The sequence below is a fragment of the Sturnira hondurensis genome, unplaced genomic scaffold (genome assembly GCF_014824575.4).
Source record: "Sturnira hondurensis isolate 20B ecotype Veracruz unplaced genomic scaffold, ASM1482457v3 Scaffold0022404, whole genome shotgun sequence".
In the NCBI taxonomy this organism is placed as follows: domain Eukaryota; kingdom Metazoa; phylum Chordata; class Mammalia; order Chiroptera; family Phyllostomidae; genus Sturnira; species Sturnira hondurensis.
The window spans coordinates 49728-65402 of record NW_028095035.1 but is presented as its reverse complement, the minus strand read 5'-3'; the positions used below and the strand labels follow the sequence as shown (position 1 = coordinate 65402).

Below are 15675 nucleotides of genomic sequence, written 5' to 3'. Positions count from 1 at the left end.
TCTAGTTGGCCCTTACCTTACTCTGTAAAAACTCACATAGTACCATCTCCAAAAGCAAGAATACATTTTGTCTCTGTCTCTGTGCCTTAAGCCAAATGGTTTCAATGCTTCTTCGATGATAGAACACAAGAAATGAATATAAGAAAAATAAGTGTGCATTAGTTTTCTAGGGCTGCCATACAAAACGTACTACAAGTTAGGAGGCTTACCCGAAATTTCCTCTCACAGTTCTGGAGGCTAGAAATGAAACATCAGTGATGCTGCTGGCAGGGCTGGTTCTCAGAGCTGTGAGGGAAGCAGCAGTCCCAGGCCTCTCTGCTGGCTGCACTCCTCATAGTTGGCTTGCACTCATGGCATTCCTTCTTGTCTAGTGAATCGCCCTGATGTCTGCTTTTGTCTTCACAGGGCATTCTCTACCCACATGTGTTTATCTGTACACAGGTTTGCCCTGTTTATAAGGACACAGTCATGTTGGATTAACACGTATCCTGATGATGTCATTTTAACCTGATCACCTGCAAAGACACAATTTCCAAACAAAGTTACACTCCAGCATTCTGGGGGTTAGAATTCAGTATCTTTTCAAAGGACACAATTCAACTCATAATAGCACTTAATGTGCTTGGAACAGGACACAATTTATTTCTCCAGGACATGGCATCCTTACATATTGAGTCTTCCCTCTTCTGACTGATAGATGCCTCATTGGAATTTATGTCCCTCAGGTCTCTGTTGTATGTGTGATCCTGAGTATGTGAACACACCTCTCCCTCCCTAAACACACACATTTATGTGCCTAATGACACATTGACTTATGTCTTGGCTATGGTACAGGCCCCAAATCTACAAATACAAAACTCCCCAGAACTACCCAGATGGTTTTATTCTCTCTCTTTCTACACCTCCATAGCACTGGGTATCAATCTAGTTGGTGCAGCCTCTATCTCTATTTGACCTGTGCAGTAATGGGGAGAACACTGAATGGCATTATTGGGGATGGCACATTTCCCAACACTTCTACCTATTTTAAAAGAATGACCTTGAACTCTGGAAGTCATTTATCATATATACACATCTAATGAATATTCTTTTTATATTTAAATTTATTTTGTTATTTTATTTTAATTACAGTCAACATTCAGTATAATTCTGTATTAGTGTCAGACTTACAGCATAGTACTCAGACAATCAATAGTTTACACAGTGATTGCTTCCCTACTGATATTTCAAGTACCCACCTAGCACCATACATAGTTATTACCACATTATGGACTATATTTCTTTCTTTCTTTTTTTTAAAGATTTTATTTATTTATTTATTTTTAGAGGGGAAGGAGAGAGGGAGAGAAACATCAATGTATGGTTGCCTTTTTATGCATCCCCTGCTAGTAGTTACCCTGCAAGGAACCAGTTTGCAACCCAGGCGTGTGCCCTGAATGGGAATCAAACCGCGATCGTCTGGTTCGCTGGACTATATTTCTTATGCCCTACTTTTATATTCCCCTACTGATTTTGTGACTATTTTGTGTAATCCTTAATTCAAGAAAGCAGTAGTCATGTATCAAAAATTTCATATAAGAAATAAATAGGTCAAGGTAATTTCTAAATTACAACTGGTTATCAAACTGTTAGTAATAAAATGACCTCTCTATTGTGGTCTTTGCTGTTCCTCCAGGTTTCTCTGTGGAACGAATTTGAGGGCATGGGGATGCTCTGTGGGGGACAGGTGTCTTAGCAAGGAAACAATTCTCAGGTATTGGAGACCTGCTAATTATGGTATAAAAGTGAAAAGATGATTTAAAAGTTCTAATCATCCATGTAGAGATGGGGAGCTTCTAGTTTTCTATATTCGTCAAACATTGTGTTCCTGCGTAATGCACTCTTCTAGGTATGGAGGACACATCAGTGGACAGAATGGTGCTCAATCTATTCATGAATTTGTTTTTAAGAAAAAAAGTAGGACTTCCGGTCAAGATGGAGGTGTAGGTGGAAACACCATACCCCCTCTCACAACTAAATTTAAAGACAGCGAAGTTTTAGAAACAAAAACACAGCCAAAACAGTGAAAATTGAACTGTATGGAAGTTCGACAACAACAAACCACTCAGCAAGACCTGTAAGAGGGGCAGAGTTAGCGGTCAGGCTGGAAAGATCGTTGGGTCCGAACAACTGACTGAAGAGTAAAGGCAGAGACAGTTGGTGGATCCCAGGCATGGGGTGGCGACGGGTGGCTGGCTGACTGGCTGGCTGACTGCGGTCACACATTCACATGCAGATAAACCAAGCAAAGGAGCGAACAGTGAGACAGACCACTCAGGCTAGGGCCCCAGCGACGGGAATTAGAACATGAAAGCACCAACTGGAAAGACTTTCTCAGGGTCGAGGGGCTGAGAGAGTTTCCCAGGCTCCCAGAGAGTTCATTGAAGAGACCCACAGGGTCCTGGAGAGTACACGGGCCCACACACCCGGGAACCAGCACCAGAGGGACCAAATTTCCTTGTGGGAAGCCACAGAGGGGACAGAAATCTGAGAGAGAGTGGAGTGGAACAAAGCGCCATTTTTTTCCTCTCTGACCCAGCCCCCACATACAGCGTCACAACCCAGTGACTGGGTTTCCCTGCCCTGGCAAACATCTAAGGCTCTGCCCCTCATACATAACAGGTGCGAACAGACCAAACATTATGACTCAAGAACAGCTCAAAGCCCCAGTGCCTATAATTCTAAGTGACCAAGAAATAGCCAACCTTTCAGATGTAAGTTCAAAACACTGGTGATCAGGATCCTCACAGAATTGGTTGATTTTAGCAACAAATTAGAGGAACATATGAAGGCTAAACTGATTAAATGAAGGGAAATGCACAGGAAACCAATAATGATGGAAAGGAAACAGATTCAAATCAAGGGAGTGGACCAGAAGGAAAGAAGAAACAATTGAATAGAAAAGAATGAAGAAACAAGAATTCAAAAAAATGAGGAGTGGCTTAGGAACCTCCAGCACATCTTTAAACGTTTCAACATCCAAATTATAGGGGTATCAGAAGTGGAAAAGGAAGAGCCACAAGTGGAAAACTTATTTGAACAAATAATAAAGGAGAACTTCCCCAGTCTGGCAAAGGAAATAGACTTCCAGGAAATCCAGGAAGCTCAGAGAGTCCCAAAGAAGGTGGACCCAAGAAGGAACACACCAAGGCACATCATAATTATATTAGCCAAGATTAAAATGAAGGAGAGAATTCTAGAAGTAGCAAGACATAAGGGGACAGTCACCTACAAAGGAGTTCCTATCAGACTGTCAGTGGATTTCTCAAAAGAGACCTTACAGGCAAGAAGAGGCTGGAAAGAAGTATTCCAAGTCATGAAATCCAAAGGCCTACATTCATGATTGCTCTATCCAGCAAAGCTTTCATTTAGAATGAAATGGCAGATAAAGTGCTTCTCAGATAAGGTCAAATTCAAGGAGTTCATCATCACGAAGCCCTTATATGAAATGTTAAAGAGACTTATCTAAGAAAAAGAAGATGAAAAATATGAACAGTGAAAGGACAGCAAACTCACAGTTATTAACAACCACACCTAAAATAAAGCAAACTAAGAGGACAGCTAGATCGGGGGTAAAACCATAGAAACGGAAATATCATGGAGGGTTAGCAACAGGAGAGTGGGAGGAGGAGAAGGGGGGAGAAGGTACAGAGAATAAGTACCATAGATGGTAGGTAGAAAATAGACAGGGGGAGGGCAGGAATACTATGGGAAATATAGAATCTAAAGAACTTGAGACACGGACATATACTAAAGGAGGGGATGATGGGTGAGGGGTGTGCAGGGTGGAGGGGAATGAAGGGGGGGGAATGGAACAAGTTCTTTAGATTCTATATTTCCCATAGTATTCCTGCCCTCCCCCTGTCTATTTTCTACCTACCATCTATGGTACTTATTCTCTGTACCTTCTGCCCCCTTCTCCTCCTCCCACTCTCCTGTTGCTAACCCTCNTGCCATTTTTTTTGTGCCTGTGTTCCTCTATCACTCTTTTCCTTCTTTTTCTTAAAGTAGTCTCTTAGCATCTCTTGCAGAACTAGTTTGGTGGAGGTGTATTCTTTTAGACTTATTTTGTCTAGGACGCTCCTTCTTTGGCTTTCCATCTTAATTGGGAGCCTTGCTGGGTAGAGTAGTCTTGGTTGCAGGCCTCTGGGTTTTATTACTTGGAATATTTGTTGATACTCTCTTCTGGCTTCGAGTGTTTCCATTGAGAGATGAGCTACGAGCCTTATTGGGGCTCCCTTGTATGTTACTTCCTGTTTCCCTTAAGATTCTCTCTTTGTCTTGGAATTTTGCCATTTTAATTATGATGTGTCTTGAAGTGGGCCTCTGGGTTCCTCTTGATTGGGACTCTGTGTTTCCTGGATTTGTGTGACTTTTTCTCTCATCAAATTAGGGAAGTGTTCCAGCATTACTTTTTCAAACAGGTTTTCTTAAAGATTTTATTTATTTTTAGAGGGAAGGAAAGAGAGGGAGAAAAACACCAATGCATACTTGCCTCTCATGCTGTCCTCCTCACTGGGGATCTGGCCCACAACCCAGACATGTGCCCTGACCGAGAATCAAACCATAACCGTTTGGTCCCCACCCGGTGCTCAGTCCACTGAGCTACACCGGCCAAGACTCAAACAGGTTTTCTATCCCTTGCTCTTCTTCTCCTTCTGGTATCCCTATTATACGGATATTGTTACATTTCATGTTGCCTTACAGCTCCCTTACCATCTGTTCATTCTTTCTGAGTCTCTTTTCTTTTTCTTGCTCTGAGAGTTTTTTTCTACCTTGCCCTCCAACTCGCTGGTTCGATCCTCTGCTTCATCCAGTCTGCTTGTAATTCCTTCTAATGTGTTTTTTCTTTCTCACATTTTATTGTTCATTTCTTCCTGGGTTTTGTTTATAGTTTCTATTTCCTTTTTCATGGTGATGTAGTTCTCACTCAGTTCCTTGTAGTTGTCTGAGTTCCTTGGGCGTCTTTATAACCATTAATTTGAATTCTGTGTCTGATAGTTTGGCCACCTCCATTTTGTTCAGCTCTTGGAGTGCGGAGTCTTCCATTCCTTTTGATTGCATGTTCTTTCTTCGTCTCCCCATTTTTGGTGACTTTTTGTTTCTTTCTGTGCTTCCTGTTGTTTCACTTTGTTAGCTGTTTCTGTAGTGTGAACTTGTGCGGTAGGAATCCTGTGAGGTTCAGCGTTGTGGTCTCTGACCTCCTTGTCTGGACACTCTAGGGTTGCCCTTTCTTCTGACTCTGTGGGCTCTCTCGTTGCACTTGGGTCTGTGCCTTTCGGTGGTTCCTCTGTTGGTGGCTTTTCTGCTCCAGCAGGTATCTTGTTATTGAAAAAGTGAAACAGGCACTGGTGTACTCCACAGTGGTTATTCTGGAGGGTTATGGCTATTTAATATGTCACTGAAACGTTTCATATTATAATAAAAACTGTATGTCAGATTCTCATGTTAATATTCTGTTTGTGTTTATTTAGGGATTGGCAAAGCACCAAGCTTGGGAAGTTTATACATTTTTACTATACTCTTTCCATGTTATAACTGTAGTCTGTATATGCTACTTGTTAATGTTGTCTTTTACTGCAATGTATATATACTGCAATGCATATAAAAATTTCTACACTTTCTTTATAAGGCCACTCCATGCCCAAAGGAACCAAACAAAGAGATGATAAATGATGGAGCCTCCTGGACAATCATCAGCACGGATAAGGCAGAGTATACGTTCTACGAAGGGATGGGCCCCGTCCTCGCCCCTGTCACACCTGTGCCTGTTGTAGAAAGTCTTCAGGTGAGGCCGCCTACTGCCAGGCTGACTCTTCGACTTCTCTTGGCTGGGACTTAGCATACTTTTATTTCACAATAATTTTGATTTTTCTCCACATATTGTGGTTTGGGTATTTTGTCATACATTATTTGTCAATAGAAAAAAATAAGATCCTACTTTTATGCAAGAAAATTTAAATTCAAAACCAAATTGTATGTTATCTTGATATTTTAGCTCACTTTATCTTTATAATGGTGTTATTTAAAAGAAGCATTTTAATTACTCATTTTTCACAAATGATAACTATTGAGAGACTAATCTGTGCACTTTAATGAGAAATGAAAAGTTTTCTCAGTGTTATTCTTATTTTTCTATGAATTTCAGTTGAATGGCGGTGGGGACGTAGCAATGCTTGAACTTACAGGACAGAATTTCACTCCAAACTTACGAGTGTGGTTTGGGGATGTAGAAGCTGAAACTATGTACAGGTACTTGGTAAAGTTCTTTACATTGTCTGGAGTTTTTGGTGGGGGTGGGTCAGTGGGACTCTTTCCTGATGCTGATTGTAGTATATTAAGCAACTTAGTTTTAAGTTTCAGTTCTGAAATGTGCTTTGCACTTAAGTGACCCGTGTTTCCTCTGCAGATGTGGAGAGAGTATGCTCTGTGTGGTCCCAGACATTTCTGCATTCCGAGAAGGCTGGCGATGGGTCCGGCAGCCAGTCCAGGTTCCAGTAACTTTGGTCCGAAATGACGGGATCATTTATTCCACGAGCCTTACCTTTACCTACACACCAGAACCAGGGCCTCGGCCGCACTGCAGTGCAGCAGGAGCGATCCTTCGAGCCAACTCGAGCCAAGTGCCCCCTAATGAGTCAAACACAAACAGCGAGGGGAGTTACACAAGCGTCAGCACAAATTCAACCAATGTCACATCGTCTACAGCAACAGTGGTGTCCTAACCACCGTCTTGTTGCTGGGACTTAAACTGACTTTGCAACAAAACGTTGACAGAAAAAGGAAGCAAAAGAGAGAAAAATGAACAATCTTTTTGGTTTCTTGGGAAAACTTTTCATACCAGGTGATATTATTCAAAAACCCCATTACCTGCAAGTGCTGATTTGATGTGCGGAAGCCACAGTAAAACAAACAAACAAATCAACATATATAAACTATTGGAAATCAGTTTTTTTTCACCTGTTATTTTTGATTGGTTTTTGTTTGGTTTTGTTTAAATGGGCAAGAAATAGATGTGGCTGGAATAAAAGTTAAACTAGAAGACACAAATGTAACATAGTTTTTATGGACCAAGGAACTTGTGTAAGCTTTAGTAAAAGGTACATTTTCACCACCCCTTTTTGTATCACCGTATAGTGCACCTTTGTTACCAAACAGGTCGCTCCTCGCCCGGCGCCCGGCGAGCTGCTGCGCTCGAGTACAGCAGGTTCCAAGCCTGGCCGTGCCTCTTTAGTCTCCTTACCGTGCGCTTCCCGGTTTTTTTGGTCTGAGGCTGGAACTGGTCCGTTTTTGTTTTGTTTTTTTTAATAGCTGAAGTCTTATGACTTTTCATGAGTTAAATTTGTTTTGATTTCAGCAAGTCAAATCTTGTAAAGTCCTACATATTTTTTTAAGATTATATGAAGTCTGTGCAAAAGCTTTAAAAAAATGCCTCTGCCTTGCCTGCAATACATGCAATGTATGTTAACTTAGTCTCTCTTCTCAGACATTTGGCAATTATTTCCATGTTTTCTTTTTAGAAACATATATTTATAGTGGTGATCCAGGTGGCGCTAACCTTTACATGGAATTAAATGTGGCCATTTAGCCATTGACGAGGTAGTGGCACAGAACATGTTGGTCTTTGAAGTGTCCTCTCCCCTTTCCCCGTGCACAAATGTGTCTCCATATTTCAGAATTTGTTAAGGATTTTTTCCCCTCCTACTCTTGTACATAACTTGTATTATGTGTAAGTTAAACATTTTATTTTGAACTTGTAATGTTCCCGGTGATTTTATTCAGTAGGGTATTTTCTGCCTTGTTGGCAAATGACAAAAGAAAAATCATAGAAGTATTTGCTACCAGTTGGTAGATGGTGCCCTTATTGTATAATGAGGAAAATCTCAGCAAAAGCATGTATTTACTTTTTTTTTTTTTGGTAGCCTAGGCCAAGACATCATTGTAACCTTAAAACAAGATGCTCTTATTAGATGGTCAACTAAAATAGCTGGAAGACAGTTCTTTAGAAGCAGATAGTTGTGAGATTATAAAAATGTAACTTATCTTTCCATTACTTTCTCTTCCTCCGGGGGCGGGAGGTGTCTTTTTCAGTACTGAGCATCTCCACAAATGTCTCCTACTCAAAACATTTCTTTGCCTTTCCGTTAAGATTTGGTTGCATGCAGGGTTGTGTGTTGACCTTGCGTGCTCAGCTCCCCCCTTTTACACAGCTTCCGTTTCTGCACTATAGCGATGCCCTTGTTCAGCTTCCCAGAACCGGCAGCGGACTCACTGGGCTGCAGTTACTGCAGGAACCGTGTGTGTGGTTCTGTTGCAGTCGTCCTTCTTAGAGGAAAAACTACCTCTAGGTCGTGGTAAGCTTCTCACTGTCCCATAACACGGGAGCCACAAGTACCTTATGAACGCATGCTGTAAGTTCCTGCAGCATTTCCATGCAGAACATTGTCTTTCTGTTGTCCTGGGCTGTTTGGAACATGTCCATTAGCAGACTCTTTCCACATCATTGTGAGTAGCCTTTTTCTCAGCTCTGCAGTCTTCATCACTCGTCTTTTTCTCAGACTATGTCATTGTAAATATGATTCCTAACATCTTTAAAGCGTTTTTCCTCGGTTTTCAAGGGGGAAGTCATTTGTAAAACATGTTAGTGATTAAATCAAAGTTACTGTGGTTTCCTCTTAGTGCCAGCCTTTTAAGTACTCACAGGCTGCATTATACTACACACAGCCTTCTCTCCAAGTCTGCTCCAGGCGCTAGCTTCTCTCTTGTAAACTAATCCTGCCTCACACTTTAAGTCTGTTTCAGTGATCAAGGGCAGAATTCATTGTGGCCTTACCTTTCTTTGTTTTCACTGTTTACTGGCTTTTTCTTATAAACTTGCTTATTTTTGAGTAGTATTTATTCTCTCTGTTGAGTCATGCAAGCAGCCTAGACACAGTGCTGTCTGTGCAGAGGTGGGAATGTCTCCAGTGCTGCTTTGTTTGTAATGGGTCACAGGTCTCCTCCGCTTCCCAGGTTCGGTGTTCAGGTACAAAACTCTATTAAATCAGCTGATGACAGACGAGATGCTTTTGAAGAACAAACTATTCCTTATCCAGCTTCACAGCACAAAAGAATTTTTCAAGTTTATGGCTTTATTAAGATGAACTGCTTTTATTATTTAAGTAATATCTTATTTTGGCTCTTTGTTTCTTGTAATAAGATCATTGAAATACTAGACTGTAAACTCCTCCTGATTGTTTTTCTGGAAAATTCAAGAGTGTACTTACATAGGCATTTCCCCCCTGCTTTTTTTTTGGGGGGGGGGGGGTCATTCTACACACCACAAACTAAAGACTAAGATTTGTCGATTGATTGTAGGTTACTGTTATTGGTTCTTTTGTCAACTGCTTAAAAAAGCCTTTTTCATAGATTTGTCACTCATTTGTAGCCTATAATTGATAGGAGCCTTGTCCTGTGTTTATAGTAGATGGTCCCTGCCCGCCACGCCCTTCTCCCCATGGTGGTATTATTAGAGATCCTGGTCATTTTCCCTCACAAAGATTCTCTTACGATGGTAACTGCTTCAATTAAAGTACAGTACATTTGAGGGTTTTTTTCTTTTAAATCTGATTTAGAAGCGTGTCTTACGCTGCCATGGGTCTATGCAGTTTCTAAAGATGTGCACAGAAGCCGAGTCTGTGGTCCACAGTGGTGGCGTTCGTTCCACTGCGTGGGTCCCACAGACTGGGGACGCCAAACTGAGGGCTTGGAACGTAAAAGGCCCTTTCATTTTGAGTGACTGCAGAGTGAACACTAGTGTGACGTTTAACCTGCTGCTGACTCTTCTTACACTGTGGCAACTGGAGGCATCCTCATCTGTATGTTAATTAGTGAAATCTTCGTCACTCTTACCGCACAGACTTGTTAGCGATTGTCACTGGTTGCTTTTTTGTCTATTTTTTCTTACGAAACTGGTACCATCCATGCCCTCGCAGAAAATTTCCAGTGCCCAGTACGGTTTTTGAGAACTAAACTAACTGGTCATATTTAACCAAATAATCCCTAGGGGGAGGGGGGGTCCCTTTTTGAAACAAAATGCTATTCAGTTATTAACCAGGTTACTTACGGTTTCAAAAGCAGCTGTTTCCGATGAGTACTGAACAAATGTGTGTCCTTTTCCTTGCCAGACTTTTGACTCTGTTTTCAAGCACTGTATTGTGGGCTGAATGGGTAGAAACAAGAATATATTAGGTTTCTATTTAACCCTTTCAGGACTGAACTGCATCTCCTTTTATTAATTTTCCCTGTGCTGTGATCAGTGTTTCCCAGCATTCAGTCCTGGGTTGGTTCACATGTAGGTTTATGTACTCATTTTAGTTTCTTTCTTGTACCTTTCAGCATGTTCTACACATTCAGTCCTTAAGGGGTTTATTTTACAAACTGTGTGCCTGTAAGGTTTGTTAGCAATAAGATAGAAAATTGAGCAAGTTTATACCACAATTTTGTGGAAAAAAAAGAATCTGCTCGGTTCTGTATTTCTTCCGTGAGAAACCTGCAACACGGGTGGTTTTGAGGAATAAATAAAAAGGAAATGTAAACCATTGTAAAAAAAAAAAAAGAATTAGAGAGGACTCTTTTATGTTTAAATTTATCCCTTGTGGATAGAAGAATCCTGGTCCCTTCTGTACAGTTCTCTCTCTCTCTCTCTCTCTCTCTCTTTAACAAAAAAACAGATGTGAATAGCAAAGAATATTTTGGCCCTGGTTCAAACAACTGATCTCTCTTGACCATGCACTTTCGAAAGCAGAATGAAAGGGCAGCATTGTTGTGTCTAAATTTGTACACCTAGCTGGCTACAACAAGCTGTTCAAACATAAAAAAATGCCAACCCCAATTAGTATGGTATATATAATGTCTTCTTTTCCAGGTGTTGTTTTCCCAAGAGAAACAAAGCTCAGATTTTATTCTGAGAGTCTCCCTACTGAGGAGCAGACTTTAAAGTCTCGGTCCCCTCCAGACAGTAGTCCCTCACTGGATAGTGGTATCTCTCAAGTTACCAGGAGCCAGGTTCTTCCACCTCTCTGTCATGTAATATCTCTCCACATCCATTCGGTGAGTTTTCCTCACATTATTTTGTTTTAAGGAACCAAAGTTTCCATTTTAAAAAAGTCATGTAATTTTATATGATTACAAGTGATAAGAGAAGTGGAGATCAGTTTTCATTTTGAAAGGAATTAACTGTGCTTCTGTGAGGTCAAGGTCTGCCTAAGAACACACACTGTGTAGTGTAAAGTTCGACATGAGCACTTTCCTTTGGCTCCAAGGTTGGAAGTCTGCTCTCTCTTTACTCAGGGGTCCATTGAAGTAGGCTCAAGTGCTTAGTGGGGTGAGTAGATAGAAATGAGTAGTTTTGAGAGTGAAAAAGTCAGAGATGTGAGACTATTACTTTGTCATACCTAGGAGTAAGACCTTCACTCTGAAGAAGCCAAAAACTGTCTCCAAGAAACAAAGAAGAGTGTTCCAAGCTCCTAACCTGAGTGAGATGCTGCAAGTGTTTAATGGTGAGGAATGCCAGAGCTGGTGGGTGGCTGTGGGGGTCTGGTGATGATGGGAGTTAAGGAGGGAGGAGGGTTCAGTTTCTAGGTGTGAAGAGAGGTGGGAAAGGAGAATGGATATCATGTGGTGATGATGCAGCCATAGTTACATGGGGAGCGAACAGCTGTCCTGCTCCCTTCTCATTCTTCTATTTTCTACCTCCATATTTCCCCAGTCTTTCCCCTGTTCTGTAAATATATTGTAGTGCTGACTCCTTTGCTTATATTTACTGTTATGAATTTTTATCATTTCAGAATTGCCATAAGTGCGCTGACATTGGGCTGAAGAGATATCACAGTATCATGAAGCCACCCTGACCTCGTCTTTTTATAGAACTTTACATGTTCTACTAGATTATATGTGGGTTTCTTTTTTTTAATTTTTAAATTAATTTTTTTTAGAGAGAGCTGGGGGAGAGAGAGAGACAGAGATAAAGAAAAATAGAGAGACAGAGACAGGGGCAGCGATAGAGACAAATATTAATTTGTTGTTCCACTTATTTGTGCATTCTTTGGTTGCCTCCTGTATGTGTACTGACAGGAGATGAACCTGAAACCTTGGCATATCAGGACGATGCTCTAACTGAGCTACCTGACTCAGGCTGGGTCTTATGTCTTAAGATCCACGTTTTCCCTCCCCAAACACATACATTTCTTCAGTGTTATACCTTTCCAGTTCCCATGCATGTCACTTTAAAGAGCTCCCTTACAATACCACAGATAAAGGTACATCAAAGTTTTCCTGCACCCTGTAATTTTTCTGCAGTTCACATGGCCCTGGATCCTGCCAAAGATGAATCAAAGGTTGTTCCTGCATGTTGAAGACAAATGAGAAATCCCGCTTCTAGATTAATTTATAAAGGGTATAATAATGATTATGATCCGTTTGGTGTCCTGGGTTCACCATTTATTTATTACATCAGGGAAATATTACTGGGAGGTAGATGTGTCAGAGGTGTGTGCCTAGGTCTTGGGAATATGTGATGAAAGATCCCCTCACTCAAACATGAAGAGTTTGTTAGACAAGGTAGCAATCATCAACTTGTTTACTCTAGATATTAACCTAAACATGGCTACTGGATTATAGGATTAGAGAATCAATTTGAACATAATGATTCTGTGAAATCTCCCTCCTCTGATTCCTTAAAATTAACCCTTTCCCTGACTGTTCCCCCCTGTCCTGTTGGGGTTTTTTTACACTGTGATGCCAGCACTGTCTCATTTTTCAACATCATGGACCATGGGTTTGCCATCTATAAATATTCTTCATGTTCCTTTTCTCAGAAAAATTGTCTGTATTTCAATCTTATGAAATGTGTTGGCCCCATGATACTGTGTTCTCCGAGTTCTTAAATCACTTACACCCTCAACCACCTCTATGTAGTGCCACTGGCCTTGGATACATCTAATGAACTGAGCTTATCTGCACCATTCTCTCATCTTTTTCTTACCGCCCCTCCTCTTTTTTCCCACTGATCACCTGTCAGTCATCACGAGGGTGTACAATTTGCCTCATGTCGTATTTCTCCACAATCTTGTTTGCATTAATAGAGAATCTTAATTCATCTTTTTTTCTCTACTCCCAAAGAAAATGACTATTGCCTCATAAAAATGCAGTTATAGAGGTGACATCTCTACCAATATTTACAATCTCATTTCCTCTTCTGCTGAATGGCAAGATGAATGAAAACTTTTCAAGAATTTTGCATATGATTAAAGGCCTTGTATAGGAGTCATTCACTACAGAATGAGTCCTCAGGGATGTGTCCCTTATCCATCAAGAAATAAAGGAGAATTTTTACAAATAATATGTACTAAGTGGAGTTTTGTGTCCACAGTGTCTGAGTTCAAGTCCAGTTTATCCAAATACAGTGAACCTTGAATAAGATACTTGAATGCTGATTTTATTTTCTCAAAACAATCCCAGTATAGACATCACACACACCATAGATAGGATCAATGTGAGAAGAAAAATGCCATTAAGTATAAAATGTATAAATGTCTCAACTTAAACATTTCCTACTAATTATTAAAAATATAGGCTGTGTCAGTGTCTCATGAAACAGGATTGTGCCTACATGGACAAAGGGTGTTTTTTAAATCAAAATCTCATGTTTCAGATCATAGATTCATCTGTGTTACTGTCAGGAATACTCCAGCTCTGCCCGTGATAGATCAGTGTGGTTTTGTGTGTGTGGCGGTGAAATTATTATTATATTCCTGGTGTTACTACATATTAGCCCTAATCGACTAACCCAAATTCTAGAAGACTCAGTTTCTCAGTTGTAAAAAAAATTTACTTGATTTATTATTGTGAAAATTAAACAACAGAATGTTTTTAATAACTTCCATCATTTCTAACACATAAATAGTGATCAAGGATGCTGTCTGTTCTTTTTTAGTTGGTCTCTCGGTGTGACTGAAATAAATAATTTTAAGTAGACATATTAGTTTTCTTTCAACATTATTATCCTGGCTTTAATAAACAAAATAACTTGTAAAAGAATTAAAACTTTCTTTAAGTCTTAGCTAATTGAAAAGTGAATATTTCTGTAAAACCATCTAATCTAATTTTTTCACTTTTCTGTAGTAAATATATTTCATTGAAATGGAATTTCATTCAGACTTTGTTTGCCCTGCCTTAAAGAGTCATTATTTACAGTAATACAATAAAGTATAGGAAGTACAGTTGCTGGATTTCTTAACAATGGTATAGATAATCATTCCCCTCTTCCACCCCAGGTCAGACTAACTTGCAATGAGGTGAAAGTTTTCAGGAACAAAGGGATAAGCCAGTTCTTTTTTTCCCAGTGAGATAGCAGAGACATTATTTCTGCAATGGATCTTCCCAGCATTCAGGACTTGGTGGAATCCCCTTGTCTTTTGAGATTTTATTGTTGGCTCTTTCTTCAAAAATGTAGGAATCAAAGTAATTAGGTAGGTGGACAGATAGATATGCTAGCATAGTTAGTTAGCTAGTTATGAACATGAAAGGGTGCAAAGGTAATTCGACATTGAGCATAATAAACTAAGGAGCTGAATCAAATATGAAGCCTAGTAAACTGGGGAAACTAAATGAGCTACTGGGACTGCTTCATTAGGAAGTCACAGCATTCTAGTAAGCTGATTTACTAGGAACCTATAGCAGTAACAGACTTATTCACACACTCCAGGAGATCTCTGACTTCCAGACTTAATCCTCAGAGCTAGCAGGGAAATATCCCTGGGGCACTAATGGCCAGATGTCAGCATTTGGGAGAGAAGAGTTGGGAGATTTTTCTGCTGAACACATGCCCAATACAGGTGAAAATGGACCAAGGCAATATAAGCACATGCACCAGATGACGCAGCACAAATTCTGGACATGAGCCATAGAAGTTAAGATGGCAACACAAAGGAGAGAACTTAGCCTTAAAAAACAATAAGATTGGAGAGAGGGTGCAAACCTCGGTGGGGCAAGGAAAGGGATTGGTTAGGGGGAGGGCTCCAGCTGGGCCAGGGAAAATTGGGAAGTGAGTTGGATGACAGCTTTCTCATTAAGGAGAACCAAGAAAATTGGGAGATTGATCAGGATTCTCAGGGCACTGACTGCTCGATCCTGCTTGCCCTCTACATCCCCTAGGGTGTATTATTTTCCTTCACCCCTTCAAAATCTTACCACTATGTTTAATCTTATCCATGTGCCTGCCCTTTGAAACTCCTTTCTCTTGATGCCACAGAAGAACCCATTTTCAACAGCAATACTTTTCTGGTAACCCAGATGGTATTTGAACACAATCCCTAGACAGATCGATCATAAAAATGAATGAATGAGTGAAATGGGTTGTCTTGGTCATACCTGCATGTCCATAAGAGTGTAAATAAAAAATTAATTAAAAAAACAGTTCCTTCATAATTGTCCAAAGATGGATGAGAAACGAATACATTTTGTTGACAATTTTTAGAAATATTCATCTCATGAATTAAAAAGGAACATATTCTTGTCATTTGGGAGCCAAAAGTAACCCAAGTCCATTCCTCACCTGACTGTCTATTTTAGCCTACAAAATAGATAACAATAAAT

At 40.3% G+C, this 15675-nt stretch overlaps 1 protein-coding gene across 1 annotated transcript; it reads left to right on the top strand.

Moving 5' to 3' along the window:
- Positions 1-5651: 5651 nt before the first annotated feature.
- Positions 5652-10109, top strand: LOC118979466 (recombining binding protein suppressor of hairless-like). Its single transcript, XM_037035514.1, has 3 exons — positions 5652-5827; positions 6188-6291; positions 6449-10109. Exons 1-3 carry the CDS (start codon positions 5705-5707, stop codon positions 6762-6764), a joined length of 543 nt encoding a protein of 180 aa, XP_036891409.1. The 5' UTR covers positions 5652-5704; the 3' UTR covers positions 6765-10109.
- The last annotated feature ends 5566 nt before the right edge of the window (positions 10110-15675 follow it).

What these genes read in the sequence shown, in the direction of transcription:
- LOC118979466 (XM_037035514.1), top strand. Translation starts at nt 5,705, where the DNA reads ATGATAAATGATGGAGCCTCCTGGACAATCATCAGCACGGATAAGGCA. An exon ending in CTGTTGTAGAAAGTCTTCAG is followed by an intron (nt 5,828 to 6,187) that starts GTGAGGCCGCCT and finishes TATGAATTTCAG; the next exon opens with TTGAATGGCGGTGGGGACGT. An exon ending in GAAGCTGAAACTATGTACAG is followed by an intron (nt 6,292 to 6,448) that starts GTACTTGGTAAA and finishes TTTCCTCTGCAG; the next exon opens with ATGTGGAGAGAGTATGCTCT.